The sequence below is a fragment of the Ambystoma mexicanum genome, chromosome 6p (genome assembly GCF_040938575.1).
Source record: "Ambystoma mexicanum isolate Mex_15411 chromosome 6p, UKY_AmexF1_1, whole genome shotgun sequence".
NCBI classification, from domain to species: Eukaryota; Metazoa; Chordata; class Amphibia; order Caudata; family Ambystomatidae; genus Ambystoma; species Ambystoma mexicanum.
The window spans coordinates 104,371,378-104,387,879 of record NC_090935.1 but is presented as its reverse complement, the minus strand read 5'-3'; the positions used below and the strand labels follow the sequence as shown (position 1 = coordinate 104,387,879).

General features: G+C 47.0%; 1 protein-coding gene across 1 annotated transcript in view; it reads left to right on the top strand.

The window, feature by feature from the left end:
• Positions 1-16,502, top strand: part of LOC138511247 (receptor-type tyrosine-protein phosphatase kappa-like) — a 1,445,374-nt gene that overhangs the window by 1,169,570 nt on the left and 259,302 nt on the right. The window contains exon 24 of the mRNA XM_069626788.1: positions 11,228-11,377. Coding sequence (XP_069482889.1) covers positions 11,228-11,377 — 150 coding nt within the window. The remainder of the gene's footprint in view (positions 1-11,227; positions 11,378-16,502) is intronic.

The window sequence follows — 16,502 nt, the reverse complement described above, 5'->3', positions numbered from 1 at the left end:
ACATACCTTTGACAGGCTGCCAACCCGAGACGGGGACTGCCGCATAATCCCAAGGAGAAGCGCCCAGACTGTTGTCCGCCACTGTCGACGGTAGCCAACCGGAGCCGCCATGCTCCCGTTTGCCTAAGAACTCTTGATTCAAGGACGCTCTTGTCCGCATCGTCGGCCGCTTTATCCCGCTGGAGAAGGCCAGACCATCAACGCGCCATAGAGTATCCGCCAGTGGGTTTCCCGCCACCCAAAGACCACAGAGACGCCGATGACTCCATGCCCTTGCTGGGCCACAGTTCCTCAAACTCTTTGCGGTTCAGAACTATCGACATCGAGGTGCCCCGCACGCCTCTTCCTTGTAGGATGGTTACGCTTCCCCGTCGACAAGCACCGCAAGGAAAGAGGCTGCCACTTCACCGTCGTAGCTCACACTGTTCTCTGTCGGACGTTCGATGACCCGTGACTCCTGCCTTAAAGGGTGGGCACTCAAGAAGGGCTGTCGATTCCGTCGATTCCCTGACTAGGAACGCTACAACGCCAGGTACTTTGGGGTTGTAGAACTATTGGAAAGTCTCTTGTGAACAATGTATTGACTGGGCTTGTGATATCTTTATTCTAAGGTTGCCCAGGTGAAGGGATCTCCACACAGAACTGTGTCTAGGTATCGGGCCAGTATTCTGCCAATTATTCCAACCAACTGCTTTCCTCTTATATCTATTGTTGGTTTCTTCTACGATTGTGTGCCATTTAACCGTACCGTTGATGCACAAGATCTAATAGTAATTGTGGTACCAAGTAGAACTGTATATTTGCTATTGTAGATAACTAAGTACAAAGTGAGTTATCGTGATATTGTACATAACCTTGAATATTAATTATATAAAGACTGTGTTTTAACTAATACAGTGTGTGGACATTCCTTTGTGGGGGCTTGGGGACTACATTGTACTTAAGAACCAGCCTGCATCACCTCCTGAGAAGCTAGGCCTTGATTGCTCGTCCATTGCTACCGTAATAGAGGAGCTTGGCTGGGGTCCTCTGTGCCTCTCCTCTACCATATAGAGAGCAGAAGTACAGACACCCCCTCCGGTCTTTACAGCCGGCTCCCCAGCTGATTCCACAGGCGGTTCCGTACCAGCCTCCGCCACTTCCTCAGCCTCCGGCGGTGGCCCCCGTGACCCAGCCTCTGGATACTCCTCCTCCTCCTCCACAGGATCCTATAGATCTTCAGGATACTAATGAGGAGGAGGACCATGACACGCCATTATCAGCCAGGGCCTTCCACGAACATATTGCAGGCCTGGCGGAATACCTGGGCCTGCCACAGCCACAGGTCGAACAGCCGGCGGAGGGCGTCCTTGCTGAAGTCCTCACGAGGCGCCCTTCTACCAGAACAGGAATTCCACTGCAAACCGATGGAGTCTCCCTCGCCAAAAAGGGTTGGCTCAAACCACACTCCACCCAGCCAGTTAACCACTGCCTGGACGCCAAGTACAGGCAGATGGAGGGGGATACACTCTTGCTCTCCACCCATCCTCAGCAGCACTCTTCGGTGATCGCTGTGGCATCACTATACTCCAAGCCTCAGTCGTCCTTGTCTTCATCATCTGTGGCACTGCTAGGCAAGGAGGAGAAAACCTTGGATGCATACGGTAAGAAGCTGTATTCCAATGCTTCCTTGCATCTGCCGCCAACCAGAGATTATGGCGGGAAATTGCTGACTTCCTCCCGGAACTCCCCGCCCACAGCCAATCATGTTTTAAGGCGGGGTTAGCTGAAGCCAAGCTCGTGGCGCAGGATATCATGGAGTCCACACTGGCACGCATTGATACCTCTGGACGTGCCATCTGTATTGCCACGGACATGAGAAGGATGGCCTGGCTCTGGGCAAAGAAATTCAACCCGGATGGCAGCGACCTCTTTCACTCCAGCACCGATCAGGAGCTGGACGAGAAGAAGAATAGCTCTCAGACGGCCAAGTCTTTATCCATTCTGACAAAGGCCACGCCCAAAGCGTACTCCCAGTCCCAGCAATTCTCGGTTTAAGGGTCGCTCGTCTGGAGGCTTGCACGGTTTCCAGGAACGGAGGTCATGGCAGCAGGAACGCTCGCCAACCCCTAGTAGGAGCAAGCATCAGAAAGGGGGGGAGGGATTTTTCCAGTCCCCCCTCCTCTGCCTCTGCCTCAGAGGGTAAGAAGTCTTGACAGACCCCTGCGGGTCCACGAGTCGCCAGTAGGGGGCTGGGTTGCCCTTCACGCTCACTTCTGGCGACAAGACTTTGCGGACCCCTGGATTTTGTCAGTAGTCTCCTCTGGGTACCGCTCCTATCCCTGCTTTTCCTCCCTCCTCTCCTCCTCAAGTTGGGACAGCAACTCTTTTGGCAGAGTCTCAGCCTCTCAGCGAGGATTGGACTTTTACTCCAGGATCTTCACCATTCAGAAAAAGAACCAGGCTGGCCTGAGAGTTGTACTGGACCTTTCCACACTCAACCTCTACTTACCTCTTCAGAGATTCAAGATGGTGACTCCAGCCTTTATCGCAGAGATATTAGGCAGGGGAGAGTGGATGTGCTCCCTGGACCTGAAGGACGCCTATCTCCATGTCCCGATCTGGCAACCCCAACGTTCTTTCCTCCGGTTCAGGATCATGTGCTGCCATTTTCAGTACAAGGTCCTCCCCTTTGGCCTCAACTCGGCTCCCAGGGTCTTTACCAGACTCATGAATGCACTGGCAGCCCTCCTCCAGGCTCAGGGCCTTCATATATACCCCTACCTAGACGACTGGCTTGTCAGGGCTACATCTCAGGAAGAGGTTCACCGTTCATCACAGGCACTGATGAGCACGCTACACGACCTGGGCTTCTCGCTCAACATCAAGAAATCCCAGCTGCAACCCACGCAGTCTTTGACCTTCCTGGGCTTAATCTGGGACACATGCTCTGAGAGGGTCTTCCCCTCGGAGGACAAGATAGCGGCCATCAGGAGGACCTCCTCCCACTTTCTCAGCCGAAGCTCTACTTTGGCCTGGTGGTTCCAGCACCTACTGGGCCTTTTTGCAGCAGTACTGTTGGCCGCCCCCCACACAAAACTCATGATGAGGTGGACTCAGCTCCACTTTGCAGCGTCGTGGAATCAGAAGGGGGGCTCCCAGGCCGAAATTATCAGGATCCCCAGCTCTCTCCACCCGGACCTCACATGGTGGTCCAAGGACTGCAACCTACAGACGGGAAACCCTTCCGGCCCCCCGTCCTACAGGTGTCTGTCACCACAGACTCATCCCTAGAGGGCTGGGGAGCCACCCTCGAGGACCTCTTGGTTCATGGCACGTGGACCCGCCAGGAACAGGAGTTCCACATCAATTGGCTTAAACTGTATGCCACCTGGTTAGCGCTCAGAGACTTCCTCCCACGTCTCAAGGGAAAAGTAGTCCTCATCCAGACGGACAACTCGACCAGTATGTACTACATCAACAAACAGGGGGGGAACCAGGTCCCCTTCCCTGTGCAGACTGGCGATCAACATGTGGGAATGGGCCTTGGAGAACGGCATTTATCTCAGGGCAGTGCACCTTCTGGGGGAATCCAACCTGGAAGTGGACGGCCTCCGGAGGTTGGGAGCGGACAACTACGAGTGGCAACCGAACGACCTTGTTGCACAGGAGATCTTTCACTGCTGGGGCATCCCCCAGGTGTAACTCTTTGCCACCAGGCACAACAAGAAGTGCTCCCGGTTCGCCTGCTGCCAGGGGCAGGGTCTAGGCTCCCTGGGTGATGCCTTGTGGATCCAGTGGGCATGTCAGCATACACCTTCCCGCCCACTCCACTGATTCACAGAGTTCTTTGCAAGTTCAACAAGTCTCATCAACCCGACCTTATTCTGATAGCCCCGTGGTGGCCAGCCAGGCCATGGTTCTCGGAGCTCCTCAGCCTCTCGGCGGTCCCTCCAATCCACCTCCCGACGGGCCAAGCACATCTTCTGACACAACAGGGGGCAGGGTCGTCCACCCCGCTCCCCAGAAGCTGGGCCTCACAGCGTGGTTCCTGAGCAGGTGACTCTCAGCCACCTCAACCTATCTGAAGCCAACCTTGATATCATACAAGGGGCCAGGAGCAAGGCTATCAGAGCCCAGTATAAGAGTAAATGGACTAGGTTCTACCACTGGGCACACGCCAAGGATATTGACCCGCTGGCTTGTTCACTGGACGACGTTCTGTCATTCTCAGGGCACCTTGCCAACTCTGGCGTGCATGTGGACACTTGCCGCACATACTTCTCAGCCATTGGGGCATACAGGAACTCGGTGGAAGGGGTCTTCTCCTCCTCCGATCTGATAGTCAAGAGACCGGCTGGGCTCGCTAGACTCTACCTGCCCATCAGGAAACCACACCCTGTGTGGGATTTAAACCTAGTCTTGGGCTCCCTCGCGCACAAGCCTTTCGAGCCTATGGCCATAGCGGACATCAGGATGGTCACCATCAAGATGGCCCTGCTGGTCGGCCTCACCCCAGCGCACAGGATCAGCAAGATCCAGGCTCTAGTCGCTTCAGAGCCGCACACCACCTTCCACAGGGGTAAGGTGGTCCTGCAGACACATCCAGCATTTCTACCTAAGGTTCCATCAGCCTTCCACTTAAACGAGGAGATCATCCTTCCTACATTCTTTGCGGATCCGAAGGACGAGCCTCAGAGAGTCCTGCACTGCCTGGATGTCAGGCGTCCTCTGAAATTCTACCTGGACAGGACCAAGGGTTTCCGCAAGTCAGATGCCCTATTTGTCACCTTTGGAGGCTCCAGGCTGGGCCAAGGCAACGGCCATCGCTTATCAGCGCCATGTCCCCTGGCAGGTCATCAGCAGGGCGGCTACATGAGCCACTCCGTCGGCCTTCTGCAAACATTACTGTTTGGATGCCGGCCCCAGATCAGATGCGGCATTCGGGCAAGCGGTTCTCGGGAACCCGTTTGCTTAAGGAGGGTCTCCTCTCCACCCTGGGGGTACATTCAGTTGTAATCGCCCATGCAGTATGGAGGAAAGGGGACGGGATGTAAGAGTAATTATAAGTTACTCACCGTAGTGACTAACATACGCTTAGTCCATAGTCCCCTCTCCTCCCTACGTCCCACCATCCTCCCCCCTAATATTCTAGTGTCATTAGGCAATGGTAAAACTGTTGTCAACGTGTCTTTGGGGACTGAGGTGTGGCGCCAAAGGGCGGAGTCAGGGCAGCGCATGCTCCCAGGGCCGCTCCTCCGTGCACCTCTAAATTTTAGAGTGAAAGAAGATTTTTCTGGTGAGAAAATCCATCTCCAGTACCTTGCCAGGGACGCCCATGCAGTATGGATGAAAGGGGACTATATGGGGACTATACGGGGAGTAACTATACGGTGAGTAACTTGTAAGTTCATTATCACCCGCTTCCCTGGTAAGCTGGAAAAGTTGGTCCTCGCCAAACTGACCATCCACACTGATCTTATTGGCTGCCTTCATGAGCATCCAAAGGCATGGAAACTGCTCTCCTGAACACCTGTGAAACCATGCTTGCAAATCTCAACTCCAAATCTCTTGATGTTCTCATTCTCTGCAATGTCTCCTCTGCCTTTGGCACGGTCAACCATTCCATCCTCATTAAACGACTCTGTGACACCCTCGGCATCACTGAAGGGCACTGGATTGGCTGACCACCTTCCTCACTAACTGCCCTTCCCATCTGCAACTTGGCCCTTTCTCCTCCATTACCACCGTCTCTACTTGTAGCATCCCTCAGGGCTCTATCCTACCGACATGGCTCTTCAATATCTATCTCGCCCCTCTTGCTCACCTCCTCTTGCTCAGATCTCCTCCTTCTCTCCTCATTTCCAGTGTTATGCTGATGACACACAGCTTTCCTTCAAACTTCCCTTTACTTCCCACTCTTCCTCCGCTCTCATCCCTGACTGGCTGTCTGCCATTCAGGCACGGTGTGCAGTGAATTATCTCTATCGCTGCGCCCTCCTTTCCTCCTACACTCTGGCCACCCTCTTTGGGACTTCTTCCCCCTCCATCTTGTGGGGCCAAAAACCTTGGGTCATCGTCAACACTGCTCTCTCCTTCACCCCTCACATCATGGACCTTACCAAGAAGTCCCACTTCCAGCTCCACATACTTAGGGGTATTCTTCCTTTTCTCGCCTTCCCCCAGAAGCTCAATATCCCCAGAGCTCTGATCCTCACCAGGCTGGACTACTGCAACATCCTCTTTCTCAATCTTCCTTAGCTCCCTCCAGAACAGGGCTGCAAGACCTAGCCCTAGCCTCAAGCCCAGGGACAGTATCTCTCTAAAGTCTCTCCACTGGGCCCCGGTGGCTGCAAGGATCAAATTGAAGACACCCTGTATCATCCACAAGGCCTTCCGGGTCCTTACCCTCCAATTTACCCTCCCTAAATCTGCTCCCTAAATAGAGCCCTATGCTCCTCTAATTCCAACTCTCTGACTGTCAAACGCTCTCCTTGGCTGGTGCCTCCCTTTGGAACAGCCTCCCTGCGCCTCTCAGACTTGAGCTGGACCTTCTTAAGTTCCGGGAACTGCTCAACACTTTCCCTTCCCTGCTAATCACCCCACTGCCACTGTGACTGGTGGCCGATCCTCATGAATCTCACAGGATCCCAGGCCCTTCCTCCCAGTCAAACCAGCACTCCCCCTCCCCATTGCACTGCCCTGCGGGACCCTGCTTGGTGGTGCCACATCCCACTTTGAGAGTCGCCTGTACCTGCACTTATCCTCAGGCTCTCCTCCTTGGATCCCCTTAGCACGTCCTCCCGGGCCCTACTCCAGCACTTGTCCACTCCTCTGCTCCGCGCTCCATCCCCTTCCCCTGCACTTCTTCTCACTGCACGTTCACAGTCGAATGCCACAAGGCCTAGTAGGGCCACGAATGTACATTATTGTTTTGCCATTGTTTTTATTCCCCCTGTTCCCGTCCCATTTAGCCTTGTGGCACTTTGAAACACAATTCTTCTGTATAAAGCACCTTACAGATGCTCAATAAAAATAAAAAATAAAAAAAATCACAGGGATACCCCTGTTAGCTTTAGGGACAGAGAGGCCTTTTCCCCAATCCTTTTCCTGGTTAATGCATGTTTATAACCAAATCATGCCACCTTTATGTCCGAGCCTTGTTTCTACACCCTTGCAATGCACGATTGGTGATTCCTTTGTTGGGTCACCCATGCTTTACCAAAAGATACTAATTTATTTATTTATTTGTTTTTTTTTTTAACGCGCTGCAGCCCTTAGGCATCGAGGCGCTGGTACATGCAATTGTAAGGAAGCTTGATTCAGGGTTACATTAAAAGCTGCCCAACATTATGAATTCTTAGTAACACATACAGTTTGACGAAAGATAGTGGGTAGCTCATGCAAAGGTTTAAACATTAGATACATTGAATGAAGATGTGAGTTTCAGCAAGAAAGATGCAATCATACAAATAACCTAGTTTTGATAGCTTAGCGGAAAGAAATGTGGGAGTCAATCATCCTGATGTGCGGAGGTAGAGTGTTCCAGTGTGATGCGGCCATGGCTGGGAAGCTGGTACCACCTACGCAAACCATACGTGTCTTGGGAATGCCAATCCTGTTTGCATGGGCAGTTCTGGTGGGTCTGGATGAGGTGTGCTTGGTTATTTTCTGGACTAGGTACGGGGGTGCCTGGTCATAAATGAATTTATGCGTAAGGGCAAGGGCTTTAAAGATAATTCTTTCTCTAACGGGCAGCCAGTGCACCATTCTCCTGCCCTCAGAAATGTGGTCCTTTCTGGAGATCTCGGTAGCGGCTCTGAGGGCATTATTTTGGACCAGTTGGAGTTTGGCTATATTATTGTCCGAGGTCCCTACAAAGAGGGCATTGCAATAGTCCAATCTGGATCCAATTATTGACCATGCAATGGTAAGGGAGTTCCGTTGAGATAGAAAGGGTCTGGCTTCGTTAAGCAGTTTGGAGCAGTATGCCGAGGAAGAGGCAATGGCACTCACCTGTCTATTCATAGTCAGATTAGAGACAAGATAAACACCCAGGGTCTTGACTATTTGAGACACCATGATAGGTATGGTATCAATGGTGAAGGAGCTATACTGACAATCTAGTTTGTTCAGGGAGGCTGGGGATCCAGTTAGCAAGAGTTCAGTTTTGTCACTGTTAGACATAACCAATTTTCTGCCATCTAGAATTGGATTGTTGAGTAGATGTAGTTGAGCGTGTTTATGTCAGACTTATAATCACCAGTGAGTGGGATAAGCACCTGGGTATCATCAGCATAATTGGTTTATGCGATGCCCAGTGCATCCAACATGTTAAACAGGGGCCTCGTGAAAAAGGTTGCAATAAGTGGGGGCAATGCAGGAGCCCTGTGGGACTGCACATTTGATGATGGCTAGGCGTAGCACAAGCTGAGTTGGAGAAGACTTTCATACCTCTTTCCTGTAGAAACGAGGTGATCCAAGCACATGCCCTGGGGGAGAAGTTGGCCGCAGTAACAAGGTGGTGGCAAAGGGTCTTATGATCCAAAAGGTCAAATGCGGCAGATAAATCAAGGAGCAGAAGGAGTGCAGGTTTGCCTGTGTTTTTGAAATCGTCCATTTGATTTTTTAGGTCTAGTAGGGCCGTTTCGGTACCATGTTGTGGACATAATCCCGACTGCCGAAGGCCAAGAAGCCGGTTGTCCTAAAGGAATTTTTGAACTTGCAGATAGGCTGCCTAGTCCTGGATTTTCAAAAGGAAATGGACAGTGGTAATGAGTCTATAGTTCCCTGGAACTGTTGGGACAAGGGAAGGTTTCTTGAGGAGCGGGTGTACCCAGGCTTCCTTAAGGCCAGTAGGGACATGGCCAGACTGGAATGAGGAGTTGATGAAGCCATGAGGAAGGGGGCAACTGTAGGGGCACAGACTTTGATGAGCTGAGCCGGGCAGATGTCCCCTTTGCAGTGAGTGGGTTTGATGGAATTAAGGAGGGAGTTGACTTCAGATTCGCTCATATCCTTGAAGTCAAACGGCAGGGAGTCAGCAGACATGGTAGCTGGGGTTGGGTTGATATGAGTGTCAGCTATTAGTCGAGTAAGGGTTTTTTGATGAGCTATGATTTTAGACTGTAGAGTGTTGAGTTTATCAAGCATGGCGTTTTGAATGTCATTACACCACTTTTCATCCTTGCATAGGGTAGATGGTGGCATGGAGGGATTTTCCAGCTCCCTAAAGATAGCGAAAATGTCTCTTGTCCCTGATTTTGCCTTTGCAATCCTTGTGTTGAAGTAGACTAATGTAGCTGCATCCAATTGTTCAGAGTCTTTTCACATTACAATTGATCATGTTTTAACTCATATTATTAGCTTGTACCTCCATGCTCAGTATGGGGATTTCCCCCATCCTGCTGGATGATGTATGCCTTCTCATTTCCTGTAGTGCATTAATTGTGTCCATTGAACATATAATCTCCCATATAATCTCCCATTTCCTGTGCCGTTTGCATATTACAGTAGTATTTACTATTGTTTGCTTCACATCTTCCCTTGCTCTGTTAACCCATCCTTCACTGATTAAATTCTTATTCCTGTGAGACTTATTCAAGAGTTCAGAATCTCTCTCTAGCTCTTTTTTTTACACACCAATGTATAGTTTTCCACTGATTCTGGACAGTGACAGGTGTCAAGAGTTCCCATTTTCTTTTTTCCTATTTTGTATATTCATTTGAGTTTACAGTGTATGATATGACATTTTCTATGAATATGTCCTGCTACAGTTAAGCACGTGGGACAGTTTTTCAGTAATGTAATGTCCTGCACTTCAGTTCCATAAGCGAGCTTCTTGTATCAGTCTAACTCTCTACTGTCAACCAGGTACAGGAGTTTAAAGGGTTCTGGTCACCAGAGTATTAAGATTTCCTCGCAAAGCATTGTTTTTTTTTGTGGTTTCTTTATGTACATTTTACCAAACAAGAATACATCAATCAGGAATTAATTACACCATATTGCATACGAAGAACATCAATATAAACAGCATGTGCAGAGAAAAGAAAAATGAAACCAAAAAAAAAACCAACCCTATTTAAGAAAACATCCCAGACCTTACCATGCAGGTGTCATTGCCCCATCCTTCTGTACATTCCTTTTTCAATAGCCACCAAAGAAATCATCTCATGGATCCAATCATTCGATTGAAAGGAGGCAGCTGGACAAAGCTTACTCTGAATTCATCAGCGGTTGGTTTCTCTTGCCTTGTTGTGGTCTTTGCCCCCAGTTTCACTTTCCATTGATAGGCAAGGTGTGTCTGCAGATCCTCAGGTTAAATAGGGATTTTGGCAGCTGTGTGCCAGCTTAGTTCCCAATAAATGGCAGCACACAATCACTATGGTGGTTGCTACTTTCAAACATTCCCAAGCATCTGCTCTGGCTCTTACCAAGTAGTGGACTCCAGCAAGCACTCCCAGCAACATTTGGTCATCCGTCCCGATCTAGACTTGGCTCTGATGCTCCCGCCTTGAAACACTTGCGTATAGGTGCGTTATAAATGTCATATCATATCATATATCACTTTCCATGGTAGGTAGAAGAAATGAGCATGTATCCCAGGTCAGCATCACATTCACTCCTGCAGGGTACGATGCTAAGCTGCTGGACGCAGCACTACACCATACACAGCTTCCTGGTGCAGGCAACCTGGAGGGCAGCAGGCTTTTCCTCGCTGGAGTTTCACATGATGTTAAGCCGCACACCAGGAAAGTCCATAACAACACTGAGCAGCGGGTGTTTCAGGTTCACATGCAGGAATGACACCCCAGATGTGGCCAATGAGAATTCCTCAGGTATTAGTCAGCTGAAGCAGTGAGAAGCAGTGCAAACGTTTGAAAGTCCTCTTTCTGAATGTGCAGTATAAGACCTGCAGCAACAGACTTTCTATGTTAGGTTATGCTACATGCAATGTTATGTTATTTATTTATTTATTTATTTATTTCGTTGATTTAATCAAATTAATGATTTTTACAAAACATAGTTGAAGAAATCAGTAGAAAAGTTGAGATGAGGAAACATTTACAATCAAAGTAAAAGACTCTATGCTTTCATGTTATGCAAAACATTCCAGTTACAAGTAAGGTGATTGCAAGTAAAGACTTGCAGACTAGACATTGGGGTGATCTGTGAGAGGGGCACTAATGAACATTGTTAAACCCATATTGGCATCAGATTAAAGGTCTAATAATCCCTTCCTTTTCAGGACCAGTATGTCTTCCTGTATGATGCACTGACAGAAGGTATTGTGTGTGGTCTTACTGCAGTGCCAGTGGAAGAAATCCAGCAGTGCAGTGCTAAAATGAGAGAGCGAAATCCTGTAACCAAAATGAATGGTTTTGCTGTGGAGTTTCAGGTAATCACCGCTCAGCAATTCTTCACAACACGTTTACATAGGTCAGTTTTTCTTTTGACTAGTCCTTCCTATATCAGTGTCCCATTCATTTCCATTTGACAGCTAGTCTGGAAGATGTGTATGATACTTGGTCAAACCCTCTGTAAATGTCCAGCTCCGAATAAGCTGCATAAATCTAATGAATTATTTTTTAAATTGGAAGCAGTTGACATATGGGCTCAAACTTGCAGACAGATTTGCCATTTCATAAAGGTAGAGTATGACTGGTGTAAAACTCTAGAGGAAATATCAAATTTGAGTACCTATAAGGAATATGCAAAATTCCTACACAAAAGAGACGGCTTGTGATTATATAGCGTTATTTCCGTGTAATAAAACCAGAATGTATTATATGAGATTTAGATTAAATCAATATCATACTCTCGAACGAACAAAATTCTGGGGAATTGCAGGAACTAACTCAGGCGCCACGAAGTGCCGCTTTTCGAGGTGTAGTGAACAGAAGGAAACGCTAAAACATTTGATTTTAGAATGCCCATATTTTAGAGATGTACGGACTAAGCTTTTTCTACGATTTATAAATGTGAATTATGCAGATTGTATGATATCTCTTTGGACTCGACTGATGCAAGGAAACGAGAGATCATTAATCTTTGCCTTAGTAGAGTTCTTGAAAGTAATTGAGAAAGAGATTTTGTTATTTCAGTGTTAAATTTGTTTGTTATTGGGTTGTTTTCTTTTGAAAATTGTGTTAAAGCTTTGTTCTACTTTTATCAGTTTTATTGAGATGTTTTGTATTTTGTCTGGTTATTTGAATTTTTGTTTGTAATAATGTGCTATTTTGTAAAGGTTCATTGAACTATATACAAATAAAAAAAAAAAAAAAAAAAAAAAAAAAGGAAAATACTAGAATTGATTTAGGGGCAGCTAAAGGAGATGCTTGGGCATAATTAGATAATCATTTAAAATAATGATTATACATGAGTGTTTGATTTTAAAACACACACTTTGATTAAAAGTGGTTAGATTTTAAAGAGATGACAGAAGATTTATGGCCATGATGTAGTCATCCTTCCCATAACTCATCTCTCCAAAAATGTTATTTAGTCTTGGCGGTAGGTGCAGTTTAGGATTCTCATCCCCCGTCATTGACCACAATGATTCCATCACAACCTAGATACCACAGCCCTCGAGAGTCTATTGAGAGCTGTCTCAGAAAGACTTCCTGTAAGCCAAGGCAGCAGCACAAATTTGTCTTCAAATTTTGTGTGATGGTACCTTGACATACACGTGCTGTTCCATCTAGGCATTTCCAGTGGGCTACACATGAGTGGGTAGCTGTTTTTGGATGATTAAATGTATCTGCAAAACTACCAGTAGCTCTTCTGGGCTCACAGGTCTCGAATTTCTTGCCCCAGACCTTATGGAGCTAATTCAATTTAGAGGACTGGAAAGCGTAACCCTTTAGAAATGCTTGCAGAAAGAAGCCCCTGATGCCAGGGACGTTTTGAATGGCTAAGCAGATTCAACTAAAGAGAACACATATGGCATTCTCACAGTGTTATAGATATATTTATTATAATATCATGTTGTAAGAATCATTCTCAGCAGTCATGGGAAGATACATTGTTTAGTGGCAGGTTACCTAGAGGAGATATTTTTAAAATATGCTGCTCTACATGCACTTTGTAAATCATTGTAACACCTCAAAATGGGTGGGTATGGTTAACAATGATGTCTTCTAGGTGGATTTTCAGCCCTATCGTTTGTGAAGATGCTTTATGCTGTGCAACAACTGTGTGGATCTGCAGCACTTTGGCAGAGAATGCCTAACTAAATGGGTGGCAACTGACATTAGACAGCATTATTGTGCCCTAGTGATGGTAAAGGTTGTGGTGTATATCTAAAAAAGGAGAGCAGCACTTTTGAGATAGAATTTACATATCGTAAAAATGCATCTTCTTAATACAAGTGATTTTGTTATCAGATTTCAAAAATTTCCCAGAGGCCTTGTTATTTCCTGCACCGGCCTAGGTAACTTAGGATGCAGTCTTTGGTATGGAATGCCCTCCTTGGGCTCAAAGCAGAGCATGTGGACTTGTGAAAACAAAGAGAAAATATCGAGGCTGAGTACCCCAATAGGAAAATACACCGAACACGGGTTACAAAGGAACATACCATGTGCAGTACTTCTGATTGGGACTTCGCCTGCCAAGCGCTCTCAGAAGACATAATTTGTGACTGGATGTCAGGCAGCAATCCACGCACAAATTTGTCCACAAATAATCTTTTCCCAGACTCTGTGCCTAAGTCTTGTCCACTGAAATTCGAGAATACCTGTTTGAACCGATTAAAGAACTCGGTAGCACCCTCAGCCCTCCCTTGGACACAGGCTGTAAGCTTGTCCCAAATAATTCTCTTTTCGGGAATTATAGTTTTCAATTTCCCAATGATTCTATCAGGTAAAGTTAGTATCACCTGGGGCGGTCTCTCACCAGCTGGCCTTCCTCCATCGAGTCTAATTACGTTAGCCCATGTATCTCCCAACCCTGGTACATCGTCTATAGACCTAACCTGTTTCCACAAATCTACGGGCAGGAGTACAGGAAATAACAGATCAATATCACCCAAGGTTAATACTGAGGACTGCAAGACAGACTCTATTTCTTTATAGAATCCTGTCGGATTTTTCCTAATGTCAGGAATAGATTGTCTAATGGTATTCACTTCCTGTCTTGAGAACGGGGCGTGAACAAACTGTGATACTTTATGTGCAGGAATGTTCACAGCAGCTCTACCCGCTACAGCATCGGCTTCACTCTCAACCTTCGGGACAAATGTCGGAGGAACCTCTCTCATAGGTAACTGAGAAGTGGGCAGCTCTGAACGCCTACTAAGCAACAGAGCCAAGTCGAGCGCTAAAGCAGTCGAAGAAGTGTCAAGTGAAAAAGCTCTCTTATAAATACTCAATAACTCTGTGGGACAACAAATCTTTCTCTTTACACATTCATCCTGCAGGTACTCTATCATCTACCTGTATCACTTTCCTCTGCATTCCTGGCGTGATCATATACCTCAACTGGAGTTATCGACATATCTGAGATCCATCTAATCGCTTCTTTCGTACAAATTCGTACTTCCTCAGATATCGATTTACAACAAAGAAGGAACCGTTTCTGTACATACATACTATCCCCATCGTCATCCTCATTCTGTAACCTTTCCAACTCCTTTCTATACTCAAATGTCCTCTCAACATGCTCATGTACTTTCTCCACAGTGTCTCTTGAAAACGCTAAAGTGTTCAGATCCCTCAACCGTTGTGGGAGATCTGCATTATTCAATTTGCCCCACATTACACATAAATGAATCCCTAAACCTTCAATAAAAACATTTTTCTCAGGAAAATTATCCATGTTAGAAAGTGTGGCAAGAACATTAGCTTGGTCTTCCCTCTCTATACAATGCTTAGCCCATGCAATCAAATTCCGCTTCGTCTCTGGAGGTACAGTATTACGAGTGACAACCCTTGACCCCGCACCTTGATTGACTACAAGCGGCACAGGACCTCTTGGGAGAGAGGGAGCAGGTAAATTCAATGGAGGTACTATTACTGGTGCAATAGGAAGAGGCAGAGGAGCAGGTGGAGGAACAACAACTGGAGGAAAAGGAACAACGGGAGGAGCAGGAACACCAGGCAGAGCAGGAAGAGCAGGAATAACAGCAGGAAGAGGCAAAGCAGCAGGAAGAGGAACATATGGAGGTGGTGCAGTGGCACCAGGCCTTCGTTCATTTAACAGCTTGTCAATAAATTTGTCGGAAACATGAAGGTCTTTAGAAGGGTAGATTTTCTGAATGCCAAGTGAGAAAGCCCTGTTCATATTCCTAGCCGACTCAGACTGTTTATCTTGGTCATATAAAAACGTTTTTTCAATGTTCGTTTTATGACGGCGCGCATGTTTTTCTCTACTCTTAAGCTGCTGAAAAGCTTCTTTTTTCCAATTCTGCAAAACATCAAATGCTGCAGGTCTAGCCTTTTTCTTTAACAAAATTGACTCTAAATACTCAATACGAGGGATTTCAAAACTACCATTGATTGGCCACTGAAGTTCGGAAGCATGTCTGGTTTGTCTGTGCCAAATATCATTAAACACTATACTACCAATGCCATGCTTACAGTACATAGTACAAGCCGGCGACCCTCCTGTGGTGCTGGACGGCTAAATTCCAAAGATTGCCTATCGCTGCGGAATAACGCCCTGAAGCAGGTATACAATTTCCCAGGCATATCAAAATATTGGTGTTACCTGGTCAATAAGTGCATGCAGATACAATGCGCTAAAACAAATTATCAGGATACTTAAGAATCGGGTCACGACTCACCTGATGAATCCTAAGGAGGTCCGATCAGATTACAAAGATTCTTACCTAACTAATCTTACCTCGTGTTTGGTGATTTCGGCAAATCTGCCCGCCTCGATAAGTGGACCCTCGTCAAGATGCCGTCTCGGACCACAAGCTAATCGTCCAGGGATCGGGTCGTGCAGCGCTGTTGAGTGTCGCGTCTCTTTTAAAAAGGGGCCCCGTTTACACCGTCCAATCCCGGTCAGATAGCTTGTGTCAACCTTCGACCATCCGGCATCAATCCTGAGGGTCCCTATTCGGGCGCCAACTGTGAAAACAAAGAGAAAATATTGCCGAACATGGGTTACAAAGGAACATACAAAGATCTTTATTTTATACTGAACGGTTTCAAAGGACAAAACAACAGATAGCTATCGGCCCTCAGTACAACACAACGAACTCCAGTGTGGTTCGGTGTGCTCAGTGAGTGGGGCTGTACATTAGAATAGTCGCACTTTATATACCTTTGAGAACATGATGTTCAACCCTGCTGTGAGTTAATATTGGTTAATACATTACGGATCTAGGGTTTGTGCCGAGTTCACACATCTGTATACTTAGGGTCTTGCCTTTAATACATTCGCCAACAAGCCTTAATGGCAACAGTGTATTTTAGGATTTCTTATAAAGACCTTCTCAAACATCTATACAATGTAGTTTAAACAAGTGTTCTCAGTTCAGTATTTGGATACATTGTTCTTAACATGTGCTCGCGGTTTAG